Raw genomic sequence first — 17,243 nt, 5'->3', positions numbered from 1 at the left:
CAAGGAAACCCAGAAAAGGATGTAATCTCGAGAAGCATAACAGACATGAAAATACATGGTAGGTGTTTTAAGTTTACGCTCTTTAACTGTGGTACATTGTATAGACTTGTCTGCAGTCAGTGTTACATTTTTCCTCCCCTAATATTTTCACTTTCAGTGTTCACAGAAAAACTGCTTGTAGTTCAGAACGAACGTGACAATTGTGAACATGTATATCTGTAAATGACCCTTCACAACAGATAATGCTTTACAATGAACTCTTTTAGGGAGCTACATATGGCAATGTAGCTCGGTCTAAAATATAAACACTTCTAACTGGCTCACCATAGTGAATCAGGGTAAGACAAAAACACATTTTGGAAGAAGGATTAACAAAAGGATAAATTTTGTTAATTTTGAACATAAAAAGTTACATAGTGCACCTTTAAGAAGCCCACTGGGTTTTTTTTTTCAGTGTTGAACATGTACAGATGATCCAAATATGACTTAGAGTTGCCACTTGCAAGGTGAGTGACTAATCACACTGGGTAAAGACTTAAAAATTAGGTTAATATGCCACCTTCAGGGATGATGCAACCACATAATCAGGTTTCATGATGAACTCTTCTGCTTTTATTAAGGATAAGGAATATTCTGGTTTAAGTAAAAATTAAGCTTTGTCAACCGCATCTGTGCCATGATACCATATACCACAGAAAATCATTTCAACTAGTCCCTTGGTGCTTTGACAGTTGTGTATTTACAAGGACTGTCTATCGTGCAAGCATATGATGCTCTCAATAGAGCTTGTATTTAACCTGGAAAATTTTGGAAAACATTTTAATAATTTGATTAGTCTCAGAGTAAACCCAATTGAAGGATTGCATTTTCTCAGCATCTGCCAGAAACCTACATATTTGAGTCTGATTTCCTCCTCTGAATTCCCTGATGGCTATGGAATATTTTCTGACAGATATGGCAGAAATTTCCCCCAATTCTCTCTCTGGATATTTGAGCTGTGCTTTTACTGGAACGCTAGTTCTTGCATTTAGGATAGTCTCTAATCTGGGCTTGGCTACGAGCCATTTCATTCACCTCTGACACAGACCTGTGTGAGTGTGTGTGGAAGGGAGTGGTGTATACATACAGGACTCTCCCCATACCTGAGTGAGTGATAGTGAAGTGTAATAGATTCTCTTTGTGAAGCACAGATCAAGAGCTGCTAGAGCACTGAACACTAGACAGAACTATGAATGAACCTATGAATACAATGACCATGAAATTCAGTGTAAAATGCCACTCAAGAGAGAAATTTTAAACAAATGCAAACTACATGAAAATCAAACAATACACCTTTTCCTAAATAACTTTAATTTTCTTTTCTTCTTTTTAATGCCTGTGTATGGAATGAATGTGGAAATGATTTCAAACCCAATTCCGCTGAAAATGTTGGTGGTCACTGTTGCATTCTATAGAATGATTATGAAATAAGTCGTGTTTGGTGACTTCCCCTCTGTGGGTCTGTGTTTGTGCACTGAATCTTTCTGGATGAGTAGTAGGAGTGTAAACTTCATTAGTTTTGTCCTTTCTTTGTTTCTGCTGAGTTTGCAGTGTTTCTAACAGGTGGCAGTGGAGCTCATATCTGTCTGTTTTTTTTCAATTAAAATCTGACGTGCAAACCACACTAACAAAAAACAAATGTCTCTTCTCATTACCTCCTACATCAGCTGCCCTCTCTTTAACTCGTTCTGTCCTGCTCTCTTCTGTCCTTTGGTCTTATTTGAGTATATCCACTTATTTCTTTCTCTGAGACTTCCTCCCACTCTTTCACCTTGCACTCAAGGCTTCCACTCAGACTAAACAGCCCTTACTGAGGTGTGTTTCCGTCTGAGTGTGTGTTAGAGAGAGTTAGAGTTAGAGTTGGTGCCTTTCTGCAGTTGCTGAGACATGCTATTTGGTGAAGGATTTCTGTCACTATGACCAAGATATGCAATAAGGCTGTCTTTATCTAATATACAGTATTAAGACACGTTTTAACATCATAAATCATAAAAGAGATAAATTCTCTTAGTAATTTTACTCCAAGTGACTTTCACTGTATGATCAGTAACATGGGAGCAGTGTTGTCAGATCTGGGATGAAAAACAAGCAACCTAGTCTGACAATAAATCCCTTAAAATTGCCTCACAAAAATAAGCCTACATAAAGGACCCCAGCTGTTAGTGCTTTCTATGGATGTGTATGCTAATACGGATCAATGGGAATTGCTTGATTTCGTTGATCTGATTTATTGTAGTATAAATTTACAAACACTATGCCACATGCTGGAAGTATGCTGGAAGTATGCTGGTATGCTGGAAGTAAGCTCAAACACGGAAACGCATGCATGCCCATATTAATAAGCCCAAAATTACTTTAAGTGGACATGGGGTTAAGTGGACATGGCAACAAGGGGAAGCCCCTTACACCTGTTATACGTGTAGTGACAGGCAGATGGCGCCAATGCAACTTACAATAAACCAAATTAGTCAAGAGCTTTAAAAAATGGGCGCTAAATATAAGTTTTATTTATTATTAAAACATATTATTAAAAGAAGAGAAAGCACAGGCCTGTGAGATGCTTTTAGTTTCATGAACCGAATGTCAAGTCTTAGAGGATTTTATGTATTGGGATGAGAGAAGGGATCCTATTTGAAAGAAAATGCAAATGAAATTTCACAACTGCCTACGTGTGAAATTGCCACAAGAGGAAAAATGTGTTTCTACTAAGTGACTTGTATATGTATAGCCTATCGGGAAAATAAATCTCTTAATTTGAAATACTGAAATAAAACGATGAATATTCCACTTAACTCATCATTTCGATTGATTTAATATTTCTGTGTGAAATTGTTAATGGAAGCCGAAGAAAGGATGTCTTGAAAATTCGAACGGGTCTGTTCGTTGTGAAGTCTCGCGCGCTGGCCGGACTGACCGCGGCTCACATGTCCAGCGTGCGCTAGAAGCGAGTCCGTCATTCCTACGCGCGGGCGCGTGCACTCGCACCAGTACGTGGTGATGAACACACACTCACACACTTACACATGTGATCACGCCCTCATTACCTTGCACTCATTCAGTTTTCCAAGCAACCTTGCATATGACCGAGAAGCCCCAAAAAGGCGTCAGCGCTCCCGTCATGTGATGCCGATGATATTCAAACTGGGATTACGCACAAACTGTAGACCGCTATGCCTCTGCACGTACGACCTATCATTTACGCAGCGGATATTACTTATTATACATGATTAATTATTGATATATATAATATATTAATGTTGAAATGTAATAAAGGAATATATTATGCCCTATAATTTGCCATATTCCATGCTGTTATGAAAGTAAATGGGGGAACATCAATAGGCTACTGAAATTCGTTTTTTTCCCCACTCAGTTATATTATTGTTATAACTATAGTATAATGTGTATAATGAAAATGTATTAAAAAGGCAACACACACACACACACATATATATAGTCCTATATATAATTTTTTTATTTTTTTATTTTTTATTGGTGGTCTCTGACTTTTGGATCAAACTGTTACGCATGCAAATAAGGAATATGAACAGTCAGCCTTTATAAAAGCAAGTTCTTCAGGGTGATCATAAATGGGTTTATTTTGCTATAATATGGGTTCACTATAGGCCTACATTGTCTCTCTTTTTACACAGCTTACTTACAAAATAAATAAACAAAATGTATAATTTAATCATTTTGAAACAATTTAAAGTATTTTATTAGAACATAAACTGAATTATACGAGTGGCCAGTTAATGCGTCTCTATGGACAACGGTCATTATTCAGAAATATTTGACCGATGAATAACGCAATTAAAATCAATTATTTCAGAGAGCCATGTAATGTATACAAACTTGCAATAAGAGGGATGACTGTTTGCTCATGCGATTAAACAGTAGCCGTAATACCGCTTTTATACAAAATATCTAAACGTAATTGATACCAGCACTCTGTAATCAGAGTGAGATGTCTCGTTTTACAGAAGCTCTTGCAGTTATCAATAAGTCGATATCTGCGCATTGAACTTAACTGAGACACTGGACGGCACACTGACACCACTATAGCCACGCCCCATCGCCAGTGACTCGTCCAATGGCATGAGTTTCAATCTTACTGCGGTCCCAAAACTGACCGACTGTTGAAGCTGTTCGTTAAAACCGGGGAACGGCGGCGTCCGTGATCATTCATAACGGCAAGGGAGAGAACTTGAGAATCAAGCCGACTAATCAAACAGGAAGCGGAATAAAGCGATGTTCATTCGTAGGGACTAGAAGTGCGCTTGGATATAGCATTCTCTCTTCGGCGTCTTTGTGTTCTCACTGGTATCACTGAATGGGCAATACTGAAAGTTTTATCAGCGAGTGAGTTTCTTATCCATTCTGCGTCCCTTTCCCAATGAACCCAACGCACTTGGAGACGGGTGGCAGGCTAAGCATGGGATTACTTCTGTGATGTGGATTGTAATAGCCTTGGAAGAAAAAATTGATCTACTTCTCAACAATGTGAGAGGACCTGCGTCCTGGATTCTCATATTTCTGGATATTCTGAAAATAATCGGCAACAGCTGAGAGACGTTATAACATATTTTCCGTGGGTCTCACGCTCTCTCAGGTGTCTGCATGCGTGTTGTGAGACCAACATGGGATTGTTATTGCCCCTATAGGTCGGACCCCGTGTGAAGAAGCCTTTACTCATGTCTAACTTGCTTTCTGAGACCTTTACCAATGCGTTTGCTAAAGTCCGCCTATCATCGGATAGGGTTTTAAAAAGAGTTATTCGCCTTATATATTCAATCATGAACTTTGCCGTTCGCGTGCTCCAGTTATTTATTGTGACGCTTCTGTATTTTTCAGCTGTCAAGGTAAGTTTTATATCCCTATGCATGCATATAGAGTAAGACCCAGACGTATTGGTTGAATTTGAAATAGTGTTATTTCGAATGTAATGTCTGCGCCACTATATTGGACGTCCTTGTGTTTCCCCTTGCGAGGTCACTGACCATGTTTTGCCAAGCTCTTCAAAATTACGTGAACAAGCCAATCTGATCATCACACATTGAGCCATTTAACTCTATAGACAGGTTACAACCGGGGGGGATCCAGCGATATACGCAACCCAAGTTCATTCAACTATTTGGAAGTTTGTTGTCGATTTTGGTGAAGGCCCTATCATAGCCACCTTGGTGATATTATTACGCTTTAAAGGCGCAGCTACAGTTTACAGTTCAGACGGACCGGGCACCAACATATCCGCCCTCAGGAGACCACAATATAGAGATATAACTCATTAGGTTGTGATTTCAGCCTATCTTCAGAAATTCTTCACCAAATACTCTTATTCTTGATGAAATTCAAAGAGAAGTGCACGTGTCTCCATGGAGCTTCTGCAAAATCTGAAGTGTGTGATCTGACATGTTCACAAGTCTCTAATGCAGAGTTCAAGGCGAGGTTTGATTTGAAACTAGACTCGTGACAAAAGACTATCAAGGCCAAGTCTAAGTCAAGTCTCAGATCTTTCAAGGCCAAGATTTAAGTCCCTTTTTAATATAGTTTTCTGCATACTACAGGTTAATGCCATAATTGTTGATATGTGCACTTGAGTAAAATGATAAAAATAACAAATAAAACGTTTAAATATGCACACACACACAAATAATCATTCTTTGTGAGAGCTAACCTTATTATGATTTTTTTTTTAGAACTTTGACTTTAAAATCATGAAATTAGGTAATTTGTTGCATCATCCTAAAACTTGAGTAATGATGCCGTGGTGAATAACTAGTCAAACCTGTTTGGACTCTTGATTATTGATTGTGAACAAATATGTATAGCTGAACACAGTCTTTAAATATTAATTTCTGTCAAAAATTTCTGTTGTTGTTTTTTTTACCACAGAGTGCCTACATACCCAGGGAGGGAGGCAAAAGCACATATGATGGTGAGTTTCTGCTTGAACTCAATGGTGTCATCCAGAGACTGGACACATACAGCGCCCTCTGGTGGATGGGTTAAGGAGGGCAATGCTGTGCCTTTAATCAAACTGACACTGAATAGCTTAAGATAAATTGTTGTATTTATTAGAAGCTCACGATCCAGAATGGTTTGTATTACATCTCCAATCTCTAAATCTCCAAGGGATAATTTGGATCATGCATTGCCAAACCGCTCATTGCTCAATACCACCCATTGCTCAATCTCTGTTAAACCTAGAGAACCAGACTATACATTATTAAATTACAATACATTTGTGCTTTTCTTCTTCATGTAAAAATAGAGACTCAAACAGCTGTGCAGAATAAACACACAGGCTACTTTGTGGTCTTATTTTTATTTTTTTAAGTAGGTCGACTGCAACATAATTTAAATGGACACCCCTGTCAGTCACAAATTCCTAGAAGGGCTCCCCGATTTTCAAACAGTGTTTGCCATGAAAAAATTGTGCAACTCTTGGCCAAAAAGGTCCTACGTTTACAAGTTACTGATTTTCCTCTTTTATTCTCTTACTTGCAGTGGTGCCATTCATGGAGGTGTATAACAAGTCACTTTGTCGTCCTCGGGAGGTGCTGGTGGAAATTCAACAGGAATACCCTGATGACATAGAGCATATCTTCATACCGTCCTGTGTGGTTCTCACCCGCTGTGCTGGGTGCTGCAATGATGAGATGATGGAGTGCACCCCCACCGTCACATACAACATTACGTTGGAGGTCAGAGACCCCTAACTTCCAGACTGTTGCTCTATTTTTCTCTCCCTTTTCTCCCACTATCTGTCTGAATCTTGTTAAGTCTACTTTTTGGAAACCCTACACTCCTCTACTGTCTCCCACACTCAAACCCTTTATCTCTCTCTTTTTGGCCAAGCTAGCAGGGTTTCTTCTGAATGAGAGTAGCCAATTTTTAGGTAGTGTTGAATGTAGCTTTTACTTAAAGGGATAGTTCACCCAAAAATGAAAATTGTCATCATTTACTCACCATTTATAAGTTTCGTTTCTTCTGTTAAACACAAAAGAAGATATTTTAAAGAATATTGGTAAGGAGACAGTTGACGGTAGCCATTGACTTCCTACTATGGAAGTCAATGGCTACAGTCAACTGTCTCCTTACCAACATTCTGTAAAATATCTTCTTTTGTGATAACAAAAGTAAAACATTTTAGCGAACTGTCTCTTTAACAATAACACTGCCTTATATGTCTATGATGTGGTGTTTTAATGTTTGTTATTGCTTTTTTCCTGTAGATTAAAAGATTGAAACCACTCCGGCATCAAGGAGACTTTTTCATGAGTTTTGCAGAACACAGTGAATGCCAGTGTCGGTAAGAATCTTCATTTCTACTCTCATACATACATATAGCTACCTAAATGTGGACGAAGAATTTTTTACCCATGAAAGAAAACCTTTTCCATTTGAAGGCTGTCAGATTCAGCTAACTTTTGGGGACACTTCTTTATGCCATCTATTGTCTGCTCTATAATTGTATTTCTAGCTGTATTAATCTAACTGAGGGGTGTTAGTGGATGTTCGTCTGTTCTGTTTTGTGCTCACAACAAACACGTTCACTTAGGTAATGTCTCACTCTTTTTGTTGCTCTTTCAGGCAGAAAAAAAATCTTCCAGAGAAAAGAGAAAAGTGAGTGACATTGTTCTTGTTTGTGTGTTTGTGTTTGTTTGTGTGTATGAGTGTGTGTGTGTGTGTGCTTTTCCTCTTGCATTATTTTGTCATTTTCCCCTCCATCATTCTTGCATTCATTCTTGTTTCCTAATCTCTCTGCCTTTATCTCAGTCACTCTTATCTCCAGCTAGGTGTATTCCTTCTTGTTTTCCTTTTCTCCCTGATCCTTTCATCTAAGCTCGTTGCTTTTCATGTTACATAAAGCCATAAAATCTGATTGCGAGAGAACAGTGGAACTCTTCACTGTTGTTTTTAAATACATGGTATGAGGTAACAGGTGATTTAGATCTTGAAAATCGTTAGTTGCACCATTGTCAAACTAAAGCTAAGCTAAAACTAGGACTGGGCGATGTAATGTATGCATGATATCTTTGCTGGCAATATAAATTCAAACAACATTGTAAATATCTCATGACAATCAGTGAATTTTGTGATCACTTCTGATTCAAAAATTTGTTTATCACTCAAAAGTATACAAATGAATATGTCTTATTATACATACTTTCTAAATGTTTTTCATTTAGTGAAATAAAAAACAACACTTTTTAAAAAAAAAGCCTTTTTAAGCTATATTGCCCAGCCCTAGCACAAGACCAGAACTACTGCTTTTGTTAATCCAGCCTTCTTCAGATGAGCTGAGATACTCTCTGACCCTTACACCATTATCTGATCTCACTTCCTTTTTGATGTCTTCGTGTCGTTGCACGTTGCTCTCTCAAGTGTAAATTCAGCCCCTCAGGTGTGTGAAGAGCTGCGTGAACAGGTGTGCGAGCTTCACCCTCTAGTTCAATGCCCTCGCCCTACATTCATCCTACCGTCGGCTAAGCTCTGCTTTATGATTTGAGGTTCATTGAGGTAACAGAGATTTGTCATCTCTGAAGTGTTTTTACGTCCGGCGATAAGATAATGTCTTCAGCATTTGTTTATGAGCCCGTTTCCACTCCTCAGAGATACTGCAGCGGTCAGTCAACCCCCTCTCCGATGCCTCCCTCTCACCAGAGAATGTGCGTGTTTGTGTGTTTGAAAGTTTATTGAAGTTGAGGGTGTTGATCTTGTTGCTGATGTGTTATGGGTCAGAGGTTATCTCTAGAGGTTTAAAAAGTTTAAATGCTTTCTGGTTCTGGTAAACAAGTGGCCCAGAGGCTGTTCTACGACAGAGCACCGTGCAACAATGATTGAATCTGATCTATGAAAAGAATGAATGTAATCATAGAGAATAACCAGCCTGATTTGTCAGCTGTGTATAGCAGCAAATTCAACTTTATAGTCCTGACGTTCTTTTTAAAGAGCTTCAACTTCCTATCATTTGTAAGAGACGCCTATGAAATGATTTATTAAATTAAATGTTTTCAAATATTTTTTGTGAATATTGCATATGTCGGCCACCCTGTTCTCTGCTTATTTTCATAGAGAATTGAAAACCCCATGTTGGTCAACCACTAATGCAAATAACCTTAAAGAGATCAGTTTGTAGCACATCAGTTTGTACTGTGATTGCGAGACAGGGGAAAGTTCACATTCTTGCTGCCTGACGTGTCTGACGTGATATGCCAGGATTCTCAGCTATCTGAAAGATAAATGTACGCGTGTGTCGCTAATACTCAGTGTTGATTTGCTGATTGATCAGTATTGTCATTATAATGAAAGAGAACTTTTGACGGTTTCCGTTAGACTTCACTAACATAAAAGAGTCAAATCTCGCCAGTAGACTTTGAGCTTTCAGCTTTGGCTCGGTTTGGATCAGTTTGTCTGTGTTTCGCTCCAGCCAGGAATCCTGCTAACATTAGTGATGCTTTTGAAGATTTAAAGCCTTGTTTATTTATTGAAACTTCTTCGTGAGAGAGATTCTGAAGTATTGGCGAATTTTCCCAGAGCCTGGCTGGCTTTTTATTTAAAATTCATGTCTCACGCCCCTGGAGTTTGCTGTCGTGTCAGACACTAATACAAGAATAAGAAGAGAAAGATGTGTTTTAGTGGGACATGTTTACTGATGTTTCCATCTGGATCATTTTAGCCCTACGTTCACTGCAATCTGACTGTGTGGATGATCTTTTGCAACAACTCCGATTCAGTTTTTGTTTTTCGATGTTCTTCTTTGTTTGTCATGTTCCCTTTTCCAGAAAACCCCGGAAGGGCAAAGGCCAAAAGCGAAAGAGAAAGAAAAACCGTGAAAAAAAGCGGGATTTGTACGTCACCTCTGCGTTCGCCTCCTCTCACCTGCACCTGAGTGTGGCACTCTTGGTCGTCAAATTAATTTGGGAGGAGATTTTATGCCTCCTTTAATCAGTGTATTTCTGTCGGACGGTGTTAATTGCCATTAATCCATCAACTCCTCTGCCACTTAATTAAAACTGACCATGCCACAAAACCACATGCTCGATCTCTGCTCTCACAGAGCTTGCCTTACTAATGCAGAAGCACATGCTAAAACTATTAACATAAACAACGTTTGGCCAAATTGTTTATGAATTGTTTTTGTAAAAGGTACAAACCAGTAGAGTGCAACAGTGACTGTCTACTTTTATAGTCAAAAGTTTTCCCATTCAGTCTCCTTGGGCATCTTCGGTAAAGCGTTCTAAGCCTTTAACCAAACCATTCAACTCCAAGATGAATCATAGGAATACAACCTTTGATTTGAACAAAGCAAGTATTTGGAAAAAAGTAGTTTCTTATGAGAGAATCTACCATTCATTCCATGCAGCATTGTGAATGATGTAATCCAAACAAGAGCCACAATACACTAACAAGTCTGACAAGTCATTAATTGTAGGCATAAAGCAAAATGTATACAGACGATACAATTTGACATGAGGTTTTTATTGCAAAGTAATGACATATATTGGTTGTGGGAATGAAAACTCCTTGGATTTCGTCATTAGCAGTGCTTTATGGGAATGGACAGTCAGTGGCCTCAGAAGCAACCTAGCAAAACAAGATTTGTTCTCATTTCCAAGGTTGGTTCTCACGTTCTCTTATTGGAGGATCTTGCATAATGATTGTGAGTAGTGCAGCACTTCATGGTAATTCACTGAAAAATTGCAAAAGCTCCATCGCTTAACTTCCTCTGAGCTCATGGTAGGTCTGTCTGTTTTTCAATGGGGGAAATGAATGGGATTTCTATTTCTGGAGCCGTACAGTTGCGCTCTATAGTTTGTGCCACAGGACCTAATAAATAAATCAAGCTCTATGATTGGAGGAGGTGAGCAGTGGGGAGGTAGCCGACATAAAAACTCACCTGACCCACTCCGCATGGCTTTCTGTTGATGGTACTAATTTGTCACAATAATTCTGTTGGAATCATAACCTTGTTTGTGCCGCTTCCTGTTTATGGGATGTGAATTATTGTTCTCACATTTTTTCATTGTATTATGACCATCATCCTCACATTGTTCTGTCCTCTCTGACTTATGAGAAGGATTGTGTGAGATGTTTTTTTTTTTTTTTATTCATTGCTGTGAGTTTTGTTTTGTCATGCTGAGTGAGCTCTGCCGCACAGCATTACAAAAGTCAAACAGCCTGTTTACTTTGGTGTTTCTCCCAGTAATTGGAAAGTGAAATGTATTTCAAAGAAATGCGTACATGAGGACAGTCTGCTCCTGTGAGACTGATGCTTTTGAGGTCAGTATTTTTCTGAGGGTTGGGGTTTGGGTTTTCATATAAAAATAAATAAATAAATAAATAAATTAGATTTAAGGCCTGTCGAGACAAAGAACATGAAAGTATGTTTTTATTTGCACCACAGCTATTCACATTGAATTTCTGACATTCTCTGAGAAGATTTGTTAATACTAAGAACATCATTGAGATGTGGTGCTCATGTAGGTATAAATCTGACATTTTCCTAACACAGTCCTTTTTCCTTACACTATATTCCTGTCCTTTTTTCCTGTCAAGAAAGTGGCCAAAGCACTTTAAAAAGGGTAATCTATAAGTCTTGTGCATGTTTTTCATGCCAATCGTTCTTTGTGTAAATAGGCCTTTACACTGTTGTGATTTAAAGTTAGGTCAGGGTTAAATGTAGAATTTAGAATGTGGTTTTGATAAGCCTGTCCTCAGAGCAATATTGGCTTCAAACAAGGTCAGTTGGCACAAATGCGTGTGAATCTTCCTCATGGAGTCCATCATTTCGTACTGTACATGTGTCCTGATGACCCTGATCCAACACTACAAGAAGCAATAAACTGAAACACTGGATTCTTATGCACTGTTCTCTCTCTCTGCCTTTTATTTCCGTATGCTTTTCCAAAATGGAAAGAGTGAAAAGTTTTTATTGTTTTCTTGCATCAACTGAGCTTGCAGGTGCATGGCCACATCCTGCCTATAACTTCAGCTATTTACACTCTACAAAACCCCCTCGGACCCTCAGAAGGGGCGAAACCGTGGTACCAGACCAGGGTGGCTCAAAAAGTGTACTGCTTGACTCACTGAGTGCCTGTGTGTGTGTGTTTGAGTGAAAGTGTTTAATAATGGCCATTACTATGTGTCAGCAGTAATCTCCCCCAATCCTTCTCCTTTTCTCTCATTCTCTCGCTCTTCAGTAGTCAGTGTGAGCCTTGCTGTCCTACATGCCCTGAAAGGAGAAGAAGGTTGTTTGTTCAAGACCCTGAGACGTGTCAGTGCTCCTGTAAACACTCTGAAGCCGACTGCAGGTCTAGACAACTAGAACTCAACGAAAGGACGTGCAGGTGTGTTTGTAAATCTACACTTTTTTGTGTGCATCTACACATGTTAGTGCAAGACTGGCCTTCCTGTTTTTGTATTGTCATAAACATCCCTTGACAAAAGATGTGTTTAAAGCAATACTTCAGTCAGAGATCAAGTGAATTCTGTCATCATTTACTCATCGTAACATTGTATCAAAGAAAATGTTCATTCTGCCCTTTTCCCTTGAAAGTGTCGGTTGCTGCTTCTTTAAATGTAAGCTTTGTCTCAGATCTTTCTCCTAATCAACTGAAAGATATGTTGATATATTGAAAGAGTAAAAATGATTTGGTCTGGTAAACGTTGCATCTTGGTAAATCAGAGTACAGTTTAAGACATTGATGCATCTCTTCTGAAAATGTAGGAGACATATGTAAGATACTCTATTTGTCAGAAGGAGCCTTTATTTGGCAAGAACCTTGAGCAAAGGTTTAATCTTCTTCCTGTCTAGGACAAAACTATTGAGATGTTATAGAGATTTCATTTGTGATTTTTCTACTTACTTTCCCAGATGTGACAAACCAAGGAGGTGAACCGAACAGATTTCAGAATGGACTCTGACATGAAGGAATATTTCTCCAATAATTCACAGCACTTTGAACTTTCAGCTTTGAACTTTGGTCTCATTTTTCCATCACGGAGATATTGAGAGAATGAAGTGAAGGGTTTGGGAGAGGTGGGGGGTTAATAGTCAATGAAATGCTCTGTCTGTATATTTTCATGATTTTCATGTGTGTATTAAGCGAACCGAGAGACTGAAATCACAGGATTTTTGATTTGCTGCTAAAGGGTCTTCGCAAAAGACCTACGTAAACGTTTCTGATCTTGGCTGGCGTGCGTGAAGTCGTACTCAAAGTCGTACTCAGCGAAACACATCACTGGATTTGGGTCTGCTGTGCAGTTTTTCATGTGAATCTAAATGTAAACGAGCGCAAACAAAACATTTGGAGGACTGCAAAACTGTGTCAGCGTCCACTACACGCTGTGGAATCATTCCTCCCAGTACGTGAACACTGAGCACAATGTGTGTGTTTTTAGAGATGGACAAATGACTGGAGTTTTGATGGTAGAAAGAACTGATTCTGGCGTTGGAATGTCACACAGTGATGCCATGGAAACCTGCTGGCCGCTGTGGTAAATGTTTGCACCAGAGCTCTGACCTTGACGAGGCAAACTCAAGAGGATTTTGGTCATATTCACTCCTTAAAGGGATATTCATTCTTTGACATGTTTGGAAACCACTTTGAATAGATTGTGTGATTAGATTCCATGCTTTCACACTACTGGGGATTTAAAGGGATAGTTCACCCAAAAATGAAAATTCTGTCATTATTTACTCACCCTAATGTCGTTCCAAACCAGTAAGACTATCGTTCATCTTCGGAACACAAATTATGATCTTTTTGAGCTTTCTTACGCAACTGACCCTTTGACGCTTCAAAAAGTTCTTAAAGAGGTCGAAAAACGAATCCATATGAATCGAGCGGTTTAGTTCAAATTTTCTGAAGAGTTTCAAGTGCTTTATTTGATGAACAGATTTAATTTAGTCTTTTATTCACATTTAAACATTGTGGAGGGACAGAAAGCTCTCAGATTTCATCAAAAAGATCTTGTGTTCCGAAGATGAACAAAAGTCTTACGGGTTTGGAACGACATGAGGGCGAATAAATGATGACAAAATGTAAATCTTTGGGTGAACTATCCCTTTAAGATGACAATTCTGTGCTAGGTATTTTGTTGTCGTCCAGCTAGTCTTGGAATTTTAGTCCAAATCTATTCCCCCAAACAAATCAGTAATTTATGATTATTATTATTATTATTATTATTTTTTTAGAATATTTTCAGTATTCTATCTCTTTGTATTTAATTTGACCTATTTATGTGCAGTGTTATGTTAAGATGGATCTTCTTGTCCTTTTTTCGTCTGCAAAGCTCCATGGCTGTCTGGAGAAAAAAAAAGCTTTTCATCCTGTTTTATTTTCCGTAGATGAACAGAGAAACATTCCTATAACTGATCAGTGAGTTATGTTGCCAACTGCCTTGACTTTGCCGCCTTACTGCAGATGTGTGTGTGTGCCGTGTGATCTCTTACAACTGTGTAAATGTGATTTCGTGTGTATACGAGGCTAGTGTTTGTGTGCGTGTATGTGCGAGTACGTTTGGCGAAACCGTCCTGACGAAACCGTCTTGATGTCAGTGTGACATACGTATTGAATAACAATATAGCAGCCAAATGTAAATATAGGCCAAACTCATGTCACCATTTACTTCTACTATAATAAGATCTAACAAGCTGAAACAGTATGCTCAAATGTGGTCTGGTTTGATTGGAGTTTTACAGTTTAAACATTATTTATTTACTCTATGTAAATATTTGGATATTAACATCTTTTTGTGTCTGTGTAATGTAGTACAGCATATTTATTTTCAAATTATATTGCCCTTTTTCTATAAAATTTTGTTTGAAAACGTTGACAGTTTTGATGTGTCTGTACTGTACGATAATGCGAAAACACCTCAAGATCATAATCTTGATTAATTTATGATTCCAGAAGCATCATTGCCATTCAGGAGCATGTATGATATTAATTCTTGTAAACTTTTAACTTTTACTTTTTGTGGACTAATCGCCTTAATTTGGTTTAACCTGAAAACTGTCATCAAAGAATTTCTCCCAAAGAAAACAGGTGTATGATGCTCCTGCATGTCTCGATTGTATCCATACATACTGTACCGTATTGCATTGGCCACATCCCATTCCTCAGCATTTTCGGCTTCCTGTTGTTGGGTTTAACGTCAGGAAACTTTTCAATGACGCTGGTCTAAATCACTGAAACAACGTTCATACAGAGCATCTCTGCATGAACAGTATTGCCTGGATTCCTGGAATAATTCCTAAATTTCATGAAACATGCTTTAACATTTTTGTAACAACTTTACGCACTTTAAAAAGGTGTTATTTGAAATGCATATGTGTTAGGCCTTAAAACAATGCTTGATTTTTGTATTGGTTGTTTTAGATGTTGCCTAGAGTTGCTTCACTTACAGATTCCACTTTAAAGCGATATTTTTGTCCAGAATGTGTCCTCCACGTGGTAGTTCATCCTCGGAGCACATTACGTTGGAATGTTTTGGTTTGTTAAACTATAAAACATACAAATGTTAAACTAGCCATTACCATTCCAGACACTTCCCATATGTCTTGCTAAACCTGAGCCCACTGGTCCATGTGATCATCAGAAAGGCAGCCATCAGTAGATCAGTGTTAATGAGGCTTAGGTTTAAGAGTAGTTTGTGGAACTTTGCGTGTTTGTTTTAAAACAGCTGATTTTAGCCTGAGCGGCGCTCCACTAACACTAGATTAGCCAATATGTTTGACATAATATGACCACGTGAAGCACTTAAGAGCAGCAGCTTAACACTACCTATGAAATATAAGATAATCCTCATGCCACTCTCCCCCCATCTGCACAGGCCCCTCAGCTGCTTAAATACCCCAGGAATGTTGTAAGTGACTTAATCTTTGATTAGAGGAGGAATTTTGGGGTGGCAGGTTCTCGTCTCCGGTGCAAATCATCATGGTGTTGGATCTGCCAGTGAACTTTACCCCATCAGTTTAACTTAGAGTTAAATAGCATGAACCGGGAAGGTTGTAGGTTTAAATCCCAGAAATTTCATGAATTTCTGCCAGGAAATGGCCATGTTTCCTTGACTTGTAACTGATATAATTGACTGGATACTCCACTAATTTAGCCCATTTGCATGTCCTCGTTCATCAATGACTGCTATTTTTGAAGGTTTATTCAGAATCAGATTCCACCTAAATCTTGCCTTAATTGAAATTAAAATCATGTACTTTCCGGTAATATGCAACATTTGTATTTCCCCTCAATTTCCATTCAGCCTTGTTATGCAGTGAAATTTCCCCCTTTTTCATTTTTCACACAGTGTGTCAGTATTTAAAGGGATAGTTCACCCAAAAAAAATTCATTCTGTTATCATTTACTCACCCTCAAGTTGTTCCAAACCTGTATGAATTTATTTCTTCTGCTGAACACTAAAGAAGATATTTTGAAGAATGTCAGTAACCAAACAGTTTTTGGTCCCTATTGACTTCCATAGTATCCCCCCCCCCATATTCTTCAAAATATTTTCTTTTGTGTTCAGAAGAAGAAATTCATACAGGTTTGGAAAATCCCTTTCAGTATAATAAACGTATGTTCTGTGGTGTGGTGTAACTTGTGCTCTTTCATATGCAGTGCTTTCATTACTAATCCACTATCAGTTCAAATTATATGAACTCTAAACTTACTGTGACAGGGTTGAAATCATTTTGGAAGTAACTTTGCATGGTTGTAACCACCTCTTTTGCATTTACAAATCTGCACAATGCAGAACTGCATCTATTAGGCTCTGTTTCCTGAGAATGAGCCGAGAATGAGCATAGATGTGGGATCAGATCCATTGGGGCATATAAATCAGAGAGGCACAGTGCTGAGTCTTGAGTTCTTGACATTGATTTTATTGTTTATCAAGCGGTCATAAATTGTTACCATGTGTAATTGTCATGTTGCTGAAAATAAACTGGAATTTACCCTCATTTCCAACAGTGTGGCGTGACCAAGGTCTGCGTCTTTAAAAATCAGAGGCAGTCCACACCCTGCTGTAGAGACGTGCACTCTGTCAGGAACATACAATTGTCCAATGGCATCATTACTCATCTGTCCACGTCTCACACCTGTGTGTGAGAGCATCAGATTAGGTGCGTGCTCACCTACACATACTGCATTTGCATGTGCAACCACCATTTAGTCATCAATCTTATAAAACAC

At 38.6% G+C, this 17,243-nt stretch overlaps 1 protein-coding gene across 3 annotated transcripts; it reads left to right on the top strand.

Moving 5' to 3' along the window:
• The first annotated feature begins 4,152 nt into the window (after positions 1-4,152).
• On the top strand, positions 4,153-14,884 carry vegfab (vascular endothelial growth factor Ab). Of its 3 annotated transcripts, XM_081362876.1 has the most exons (8): positions 4,153-4,901; positions 5,935-5,977; positions 6,550-6,746; positions 7,278-7,354; positions 7,636-7,668; positions 9,831-9,896; positions 12,249-12,395; positions 12,923-14,884. In XM_081362876.1, the coding sequence occupies exons 1-8, from the start codon at positions 4,734-4,736 to the stop codon at positions 12,942-12,944; spliced, it is 753 nt and encodes a 250-aa protein (XP_081219002.1). In that variant the 5' UTR covers positions 4,153-4,733; the 3' UTR covers positions 12,945-14,884. The 3 variants fall into 3 exon arrangements, with proteins under 3 accessions (XP_081219002.1, XP_081219004.1, XP_081219003.1); XM_081362878.1 differs by lacking the exon at positions 9,831-9,896 and having other exon boundaries at positions 12,252-12,395; XM_081362877.1 differs by lacking the exon at positions 9,831-9,896.
• Positions 14,885-17,243: the final 2,359 nt, after the last annotated feature.

The sequence above is a fragment of the Scardinius erythrophthalmus genome, assembly GCF_964197995.2.
Source record: "Scardinius erythrophthalmus genome assembly, chromosome: 4".
Taxonomy (NCBI): Eukaryota; Metazoa; Chordata; class Actinopteri; order Cypriniformes; family Leuciscidae; genus Scardinius; species Scardinius erythrophthalmus.
This window is presented reverse-complemented; position numbering and strand designations above follow the sequence as displayed.